At 40.2% G+C, this 10,457-nt stretch overlaps 1 protein-coding gene across 1 annotated transcript; it reads right to left on the bottom strand.

The window, feature by feature from the left end:
* Positions 1–1,630: 1,630 nt before the first annotated feature.
* On the bottom strand, positions 1,631–3,025 carry LOC123153261 (LOB domain-containing protein 18-like). Its single transcript, XM_044572465.1, has 2 exons — positions 2,699–3,025; positions 1,631–1,993 (listed from the first exon to the last, which is right to left on the bottom strand). The coding sequence occupies exons 1-2, from the start codon at positions 3,023–3,025 to the stop codon at positions 1,631–1,633; spliced, it is 690 nt and encodes a 229-aa protein (XP_044428400.1).
* Positions 3,026–10,457: the final 7,432 nt, after the last annotated feature.

The raw sequence follows: 10,457 nt of genomic DNA, 5'->3' as shown, positions 1-10,457 counted from the left end.
TAATTCTTGCGAGTACAACTGAGTACTCACCTCGCTTACTTCAACTTTTTTCCCTGGGTGGCTGCCATCCAATCGGCAACTATTAACGAAGCAGGTTTATTGATGGACGATGTTAGCTGGTTATCCCACAAAAAATGGTCTGGGTAGGGATATGGGTTCCTTTGCTTTTTCTTAAGCATTCTTGATGCCATTTGTACTCTTAACTATATAAGGTATATTTGCTTCTGTTGTATGAGTTGTACCTTGGTCGAAAGACCTAGTTGTATTCATTTGCTAAATTTGACTCCTCGGAGTTGTTGTGAATGTTCACCCTTGTTGTTGCAAATTATTTCGTTATTTGTGCTATGATACCGATAATTTCACCACATGGGGTGCATGTTTCAACATGTTCGTTATGTGAAGGTGGTGCCTTAGGATCATCATTATGTGTAGGATAATGAAGATTCCAACATCTGCATAGTGTCGATACAGAGGTGTTGCACATGGTTTAGGTGAGGTGGCTCCATGGCAGAAGGAGGGTGGCAGCGGTGTTGTGGTTTTAAAGGAGAGGACTATGATGTATAGGAAAGGGATTCGACATGGAATCGAAGGGGTCTGGAAAAAAGTTAAGGGGTGGAGCTGGGTTGTTGTTGTGGACAGTCCAGATTCCCTACTCCTTCCCTCGATTTGGAACAGGGCTAATGGATTTTGCACAACCTGGGCCAAAATGAGGGAGCCCGTTGGATGGCAAAACCTATGTGGATTGTCATCTTAGGCCACACATGTGCGGAATGGGGGAGCCCATTGGAGATGCATCTTCATCCAAATCATGTGTTCCTGACCATCAGCCATTGAGACGGAGAAGAGACTGAGTAAGAGGAGACCAAACTTCTCCTTCCTTTACGGGCGCCTCCCTGAAAGTGCAGTTGTCTCTCATACTTATGTGGTTGTGTGGTTAGGAAGACTTGTTGTGATGAGTATTGAGAGGGGAACCGTGCAAGGCACAAGCCCTTGTTGGTGCAAATCTGTTGAAGAAGGACACAACCATTGCCAAAAACTTACTCACTGGTTTTGTCCGGATTTCTGTTGTTGTTTTCTAAGGGAGGATGAAACTATCACTTTATAGTAGCAGGGATATTAGGTATTGTATCATAAAAATGGATTACACGTATGTTTCGGTAGAGGGCATACTTTATTGACTCAAAATTTCACATCAATTGAATCAAGATATGGAGCTCACACTCTGTCTCTACAAAATTTGTATTCACATAGCGAACACCAATACATGGACACAAAGTAGCACAATGGCGAAAAGCAAAGTCATACGTGACCAAAGATGGTATTTAAGGAAATAAATTAGATGCATATTAAAACAAACTTTATCTCAAATTATTGGAATAATAAAGTCCCTCCAATATTCTTCCTCTGAAACAAACTTAGAAGTTTTATATAAAAGTAGTAACTGGGCACCCCTGCTACCCTAGTAAAGAATAAAACTGATAAGCAAAAAGTGGGTGGTGCCTATTAACTACCATCCATAAAATCAGATGAAATTTTCTCACATTAAAAGCAATCATGTACTCCTCTCACACAATGAATGTATGCTTTAAATATCTTAGATAACTTAGTTCACCAAGCTAGGCAAACAATCTCAAAACTGTGTGTTCGATGGTTGCTGGGGTGTCAATCCTGTCGACCGTCGATCCAAGAGCTCCCTAGCCAGGGCTTGCAAGTCATCGCCATTGGAGTTGGTGTTGCCTCTACCAGCAGAGCCTTCCCCTGTCTGGCCATATGGTTGTTGGTGTTGCTGTTGGAAGGCCCACTGCATCGACGGGTCGAACAACGAAGATAGTTCAACGGTGTTCGGGACATTGGATAATGACGCCAGTTCAGAAATGGAGAACTCAGTGGTCATGGGTATGTACGGCGGGGACGGAAAAGGAGGCGGTGAAGGCTGTTGCGGTGTCGTGAGGTGGGCCTGTAGGAAGGCGACTTCGGCCTGGAGGTTCGCTACCTAGAGGAGATTGATCAATATATAAATCATGAAAAAACTATGAAAGAGCAATATGATCATATCATTGAAATGGATACAAAATTCACATCGCATCTTCCTACATAACAACATGATATGATAAAATTAAGCAGCAAATAGTTAAATGACATGCGCAAAAACCGTGTTGCAAAAAATTAATGTATCCAATAAAAGAGTTTGGTGGGTGGGTATCTGTCTACCACTTCAAGAATTGCATTAGCATAGACTTATTTCACACATGTTAGGATGTGAGGATTAGGGCCTATGTCCCCTGTTGGTTTGCAAAAAAAGGAGCATACCATCTAGGAGTATGGTGATTTAACATATGCACACACCAACAAACTACATATCATGCATGAAGAACAAAACTAAATGAAGAAAATAATGGTAATGAGAGTATTAATGGTGGTAGGATGTGGATGTGCATCAAATTATAGTAAGTTCCTTCTACATTGACTCCTTTAATTTGCTTGACTTGTTGGCTTTTCGTGTTACAAATGGAGGCCCATTCCCTTCCTTGGAAGAAGGCACAAACAACTCCAAAAGCCAAAATCAGAACTAAAGTAGTATCACATCAAAGTGCACTTTCCAAAGAACCAATTCAATATCCGTTGATCATCATCTTGCAATTATATGACAAAGAGAGATAGAGAGTATACATAGTATTTAGGGTGTTCATACACATACCCGTTGTTGGAGGGCGAAGATGTCACCGACACAGCCGTAGATAGGGTCACGAAGACGCGCCTTTGCCTCATAACATACAGTGATGGCAGCATCAAGGCGCTTGTGGGGAGGGGCTTGATTAAGGATCTTGGAAACATTGCTGGCACCGAACACCTTGTGCACCGCGGTGAAGTGCTCCACCCCTTGCTCTGAGTCGAAATAAGGTGCAAAGATGCAATCATCCGCGCACTTGCGTCGCAGGAACTTGCATGCCCCGCACGGCCCTCCACTACAACCACTCGGCCTGCCGCCAACACTGACGCTTGCACTGGTCGATGACCCACTCATTCTCCAAGGGAATGATACCTAGCTCCTCGGTTTCTAGACTGTCCTAGCTTCTCAAATTTGGAGAGGGTTAAAATGTCTAGAAGAGAGAGGGAAGGGAACTTGTGGGCATTTTTATGGTATGTAAACACACACAAGCAAGGGATGTGGGAGCAATTAGTCCATACAATCGTAGGAGGGTGGTATGTGTGTGTATATATACTAGTAGTCATTAATAGTTTCCAACTTTGTGTTGCCATTTTTTGGCTATTCCATAAATTCTTTAGGTCTATCTGCTCAGGTTTTTGTTATGGATAACGAGCCATGGCAAGGACATAATTACCAAATAAATATAACTCGCCTTAGCCAGCTAGTCATACACTTCTCTCCTTGAAGGTCTAGAATATTTGTGTGAACCTAACTGACTGCAAGCAAACAAGTTGGGATGTGTGCTACCTCGTGAGCACTGCGTTGGTTTTCCCTTGAAGAGGAAAGGGTGATGCAGCAAAGTAGCGTAAGTATTTCCCTCAGTTTTTGAGAACCAAGGTATCAATCCAGTAGGAGGCCACGCACGAGTCCCTCGCACCTACACAAACAAATAAAATCCTCGCAACCAACACAATAAAGGGGTTGTTAATCCCTTCACGGTCACTTACGAAAGTGAGATCTGATAGATATGATAAGATAATATTTTGGGTATTTTTATGATAAAGATGCAAAGTAAAGAAAGCAAAATAAACGGAAAAGGAAATAGCTTGTTGACGGAAGATTAATATGATGGAAAATAGACCCAGGGGCCATAGGTTTCACTAGTGGCTTCTCTCGAGAGCATAAGTATTACGGTGGGTAAACAGATTACTGTTGAGCAATTGACAGAATTGAGCATAGTTATGAGAATATCTAGGTATGATCATGTATATAGGCATCACGTCCGAGACAAGTAGACCGACTCCTGCCTACATCTAGAGTATTAAGTTCAAAAGAACAGAGTAACACTTTAAGCAAGATGACATGATGTAGAGGGATAAACTCATGCAACATGAAATAAACCCCATCTTGTTATCCTTGATAGCAACAATACAATACGTGCCTTGCTGCCCCTACTGTCACTGGGAAAGGACACCGCAAGATTGAACCCAAAGCTAAGCACTTCTCCCATTGCAAGAAAGATCAATCTAGTAGGCCAAACCAAACTGATAATTCGAAGAGACTTGCAAAGATAACCAATCATACATAAAAGAATTCAGAGAAGATTCAAATATCGTTCATAGATAAACTTGATCATAAACCCACAATTCATCGGTCTCAACAAGCACACCGCAAAAGAAGATTACATCAAATAGATCTCCACAAGAGAGGGAGAGAACTTTGTATTGAGATCAGAAAAGAGAGAAGAAGACATCTAGATAATAACTATGGACCCGAAGGTCTGAAGTAAACTACTCACACTTCATCGGAGAGGCTATGGTGTTGATGTAGAAGCCCTCCGTGATCGATGCCCCCTCTGGCGGAGCTCTGGAAAAGGCCCCAAGATGGGATCTCATGGATACAGAAAGTTACGGCGGTGGAATTAGGGTTTTGGCTCCGTATCTGGTAGTTTGAGGGTACATAGGTATATATAGGAGGAAGGAGTACGTCGGTGGAGCAATGTGGGCCCCACGAGGGTGGAGGGCGCGCCTGGGGGGGGGGGGGTAGGCGCGCCCCCTACCTCGTGCCCTCCTGGCTGCTTTCTTAACGTAGGGTCCAAGTCCTCTGGATCATGTTCGTTCCGAAAATCACGTTCCCAAAGGTTTCATTCCGTTTGGACTCAGTTTCATATTCTTTTTTTGCGAAACTCTGAAATAGGCAAAAACAACAATTCTGGGTTGGGCCTCCGGTTAATAGGTTAGTCCCCAAAATAATATAAAAGTGTATAATAAAGCCCAATAATGTCCAAAATAGGATATAATATAGCATGGAACAATAAAAAATTATAGATACGTTAGAGACATATCAAGCATCCCCAAGCTTAATTCCTGCTCGTCCTCGAGTAGGTAAATGATAAAAACAGAATTTTTGATGTGGAATGCTACTTGGCATAATTTCAATGTAATTCTCTTAATTGTGGTATGAATATTCAGATCCGAAAGATTCAAGACAAAAGTTCAATATTGACATAGAAATAATAATACTTCAAGCATACTAACTAAGCAATTATGTCTCTTCAAAATAACATGGCCAAAGAAAGTTATCCCTACAAAATCATATAGTCTGGCTATGCTCCATCTTCGCCACACAAAGTATTTAATTCATGCACAACCCCGATGACAAGCCAAGCAATTGTTTCATACTTTTGATGTTCTCAAACTTTTTCAATCTTCACGCAATACATGAGCGTGAGCCATGGACATAGCACTATATGTGGAATAGAATGGTGGTTGTGGAGAGACAAAAAGGGAGAAGATAGTCTCACATCAACTAGGTGTATCAACGGGCTATGGAGATGCCCATTAATAGATATCAATGTGGGTGAGTAGGGATTGCCATGCAACGGATGCACTAGAGCTATAAGTATATGAAAGCTCAACAAAAAGAACTAAGTGGGTGTGCATCCAACTCGCTTGCTCACGAAGACCTAGGGCATTTTGAGGAAGCCCATCATTGGAATATACAAGCCAAGTTCTATAATGAAAAATTCACACTAGTATATGAAAGTGATATCATAGGAGACTCTCTATCATGAAGATCATGGTGCTACTTTGAAGCACAAGTGTGGTAAAAGGATAGTAGCATTGTCCCTTCTCTCTTTTTCTCTTTTTTTTATTTGGGCCTTTTATCTTTTTTATGGCCTCTTTTTTTTAGTCTAGAGTCTCATCCCGACTTGTGGGGGAATCATAGTCTCCATCATCCTTTCCTCACTTGGGACAATGCTCTAACAATGATAATCATCACACTTTTATTTACTTACAACTCAAGAATTACAACTCAATACAAAATATGACTCTATGTGAATGCCTCCGGCGGTGTACCGGGATATGCAATGAATCAAGAGTGACATGTATGAAAGAATTATGAACGGTGGCTTTGCCACAAATACAATGTCAACTACATGATCATGCAAAGCAATATGACAATGATGGAGCGTGTCATAATAAACGGAACGGTGGTAAGTTGCATGGCAATATATCTTAGAATGGCTATGGAAATTCCATGATAGGTAGGTATGATGGCTGTTTTGAGGAAGGTATTTGGTGGGTTTATGATACCAGCGAAAAGTGCACGGTATAAGAGAGGCTAGCAATGGTGGAAGTAAGAAAGTGCGTATAATACATGGACTCAACATTAGTCATAAAGAACTCATATACTTATTGCAAAAATCTACAAGTTACCGAAGCAAAGTATTACGCGCATGTTCCTAGGGGGATAGATTGGTAGGAAAATACCATCGCTCGTCCCCGACCGCCACTCATAAGGAAGACAATCAATAAATTAATCATGCTCCAACTTCTTCACATAACGGTTCACCATACGTTCATGCTACAGGAATCACAAACTTCAACACAAGCATTTCTCAAATTCAAAACTACTCAACTAGCACGACTCTAATATCACCATCTCCATATCTCAAAACAATTATCAAGTATCAAACTTCTCATAGTATTCAACACACTCATAAGAAGTTTTTTTATTAATCTTGAATCCCTAACATAATTAAAGCAAATTACCACGCTGTTTTGTAGGACTCTCAAAATAATCTAAGTGAAGCATGAGAGAACAATAGTTTCTATAAAACAAATCTACCACCATGCCCTAAAAGATATAAGTGAAGCACTAGAGCAAAAACTATATAACTCAAAAGATATAAGTGAAGCACATAGAGTATTCTAACAATTTCCAAATCATGTGTGTCTCTCTCAAAAGGTGTGTACAGCAAGGATGATTGTGGAAAACTAACAAATAAAGACTCAAATAATACAAGACTCTCCAAGCAAAAAACATATCATGTGCTAAATAAAAATATAGCTCCAAGTAAAGTTACCGATGGAAGTAGACGAAAGAGGGGATGCCTTCCGGGGCATCCCCAAGCTTGGGCTTTTAGGTGTCCTTAGATTATCTTGGGGTTCCATGAACATCCCCAAGCTTAGGCTCTTTCCACTCCTTGTTCCATAATTCATCAAATCTTGCACCCAAAACTTGAAAACTTCACAACACAAAACTTAAAGTAGAAAATCTCGTGAGCTCCGTTAGCGAAAGAAAACAAAACACCACTTCAAGGTACTCTAATGAACTCATTATTTATTTATATTAGTGTTAAACCTACTGTATTACAACTTCTCTGTGGTTTATAAACTATTTTACTAGCCATAGATTCATCAAAATAAGCAAACAACACACGAAAATCATAATCTGTAAAAAACATAAAAGTCTGTAGTAATCTGTAGCTAACGCAAGTTCTGTAACCCTAAAAATTCTAAAATAAATTTCTGGACGTGAGGAATTTATCTATTAATCATCTTCAAAAAGAATTAACTAAATATCACTTTCCAAATAAAAAAGGTAGCAATTCTCGTGAGCGCCAAAGTTTCTGTTTTTTACAGCAAGATTAAAAAGACTTTCCCCAAGTCTTTCCAACGGTTCTACTTGGCACAAACACTAATTAAACACAAAAAACACAACAAAAACAGAGGCTAGATAAATTATTTATTACTAAACAGGAGCAAAAAGCAAGGAATAAAAATAAAATTGGTTTGCCTCCCAACAAGCGCTATCGTTTAACGCCCCTAGCTAGGCATAAAAGCAAGGATAGATCTAGGTATTGCCATAATAATAGGATAGATCATTAAAAATCATTTCATATTCTCTATGTTCGGCAGCAAGTTTTCTTTGAGGCAAGCAAAAGTAATCAAAAGGGCTAAATTTAATGGGACCAAAGTCCCCAAGATCAACTTTAGGAGGTATAGGTTACTCCTTTGGCTCTTCGTATTGCACAACCAATTCATCATTATAAGCACTCTTTTGACAGAACTTTGTGAGCCTATACTCAAGAGAATATCCTAGCTCATTATTTCAAATAGCTCAATCATTATTAAGTTCAGAAATTCTATCAACTAGGACATTGGTAGGAACCCTTTTTCTAAGATTTTCATTGAAAGCAACAAAGTCTAGAGATTGAAAATGCATTATTTCTTCTTGATCAAAAATGATAGTCTCTATGGGAGGACGGCCAGCGTCCACCCTATAATGCACAAACATTTCTTTGGCCTCTTATATTATAAATCTAAACTCATGAGACAAAAGTATAGTAGCGGCACGCTTAACAGAAGAATGCTCAATATTAGAAAATTCTGGAAAAATCCTTTGTATGCAAGGATGCATGTGCATAAATTGTCTTTCAAGTTCAACTACAAGCATGGCGATAGCGTCCGCAAGACTACTAGTTCTATGAAGAATAGAACTACCCATAGAAGGCAAAGCACCGATACAAGTGAAGAAATGTTGGATAACTCCTTTTCCAATAATATTACAACTACCAATTCAGAATTTTTTATATGTAAGATATGGGGTTCTTCAACAAGAGCGTCAAAATTTTCCATGTATTATTATTGTCCATATCAATAATAATTTCCCCAATTTCAGACATAACGGCAGAAAGTGGAAGGGGCAAAAAGAAGGAGGAAGGCGAACGGAAAGAGGGGGCAAATAAAACGGCAAGGGTGAAGTGGGGGAGAGGAAAATGAGAGGCAATTAACAAATAATGTAATGCGGGAGATAAGGGTTTGTGATGGGTACTTGGTATGTTGACTTTTGTGTAGACTCCCCGGCAATGGCGCCAGAAATCCTTCTTGCTACCTCTCGAGCACTGCGTTGGTTTTCCCTTGAAGAGGAAAGGGTGATGCAGCAAAGTATCGTAAGTATTTCCCTCAGTTTTTTAGAACCAAGGTATCAATCCAGTAGGAGGCCATGCACGAGTCCCTCGCACCTACACAAACAAATAAAATCCTCGCAACCAACGCAATAAAGTGGTTGTAAATCCCTTCACGGTCACTTACGAAATTGAGATCTGATAGATATGATAAGATAATATTTTTGGTATTTTTATGATAAAGATGCAAAGTAAAGAAAGCAAAATAAAAGGTTAAGGAAATAGCTTGTTGACGGAAGATTAATATGATGGAAAATAGACCCGGGGGCCATAGGTTTCACTAGTGGCTTCTCTCGAGAGCATAAGTATTACGGTGGGTAAACAAATTACTGTTGAGCAATTGATAGAACTGAGCATAGTTATGAGAATATCTAGGTATGATCATGTATATAGGCATCACGTCCAAGACAAGTAGACCGACTCCTGCATGCATCTACTACTATTACTCCACACATCAACCGCTATCCAGCATGCATCTAGAGTATTAAGTTCAAAAGAACAGAGTAAAGCTTTAAGCAAGATGACATGATGTAGAGGGATAAACTCATGCAATATGAAATAAACCCCATCTTGTTATCGTCGATGGCAACAATACAATACATGCCTTGCTGCCCCTACTGTCACTGGGAAAGGACACCGCAAGATTGAACCCAAAGCTAAGCACTTCTCCCATTGCAAGAAAGATCAATCTAGTAGGCCAAACCAAACTGATAATTCGAAGATACTTGCAATGATAACCAATCATACATAAAAGAATTCAGAGAAGATTCAAATATTGTTCATAGATAAACATGATCATAAACCCACAATTCATCGGTCTCAACAAACACACCGCAAAAGAAGATTGCATCGAATAGATCTCCACAAGAGAGGGGGAGAACATTGTATTGAGATCCAAAAAGAGAGAAGAAGCCATCTAGCTAATAACTATGGACCGAAGGTCTGAAGTAAACTACTCACACTTCATCGGAGAGGCTATGGCATTAATGTAGAAGCCCTCCATGATCGATGCCCCCTCCGACGGAGCTTTGGAAAAGGCCCCAAGATGGGATCTCACGGATACAGAAAGTTACGGCGGTGGAATTAGGGTTTTAGCTCCGTATCTGGTAGTTTGGGGATACATAGGTATATATAGGAGGAAGGGGTATGTCAGTGGAGCAAAGTGGGCCCCACGAGGGTGGAGGGCGTGCTTGGGGGGTAGGCGCGCCACCTACCTCGTGCCCTCCTCGTGTCCTCTGGATCATGTTCATTCCGAAAATCACGTTCCCGAAGGTTTCATTCCGTTTAGACTCCGTTTGATATTCTTTTTCTACGAAACTCTGAAATAGGCAAAAAAACAGCAATTCTGGGCTGGGCCTCTGGTTAATAGGTTAGTCCCAAAAATAATATAAAAGTGTATAATGAAGCCCAATAATGTCCAAAACAGGATATAATATAGCATGGAACAATCAAAAATTATAGATACGTTGGAGACGTATCAATGCGCTTAGTGAACTAACACATATTATGGGTTTTCTATGTCTATGTCGATGTGAACAACACCTACGAGATCAC

The sequence above is a fragment of the Triticum aestivum genome, chromosome 7A (assembly GCF_018294505.1).
Source record: "Triticum aestivum cultivar Chinese Spring chromosome 7A, IWGSC CS RefSeq v2.1, whole genome shotgun sequence".
NCBI classification, from domain to species: Eukaryota; Viridiplantae; Streptophyta; class Magnoliopsida; order Poales; family Poaceae; genus Triticum; species Triticum aestivum.
The sequence above is the reverse complement of the archived record's forward strand: the minus strand, read 5'-3'. Positions and strand labels throughout refer to the sequence as shown.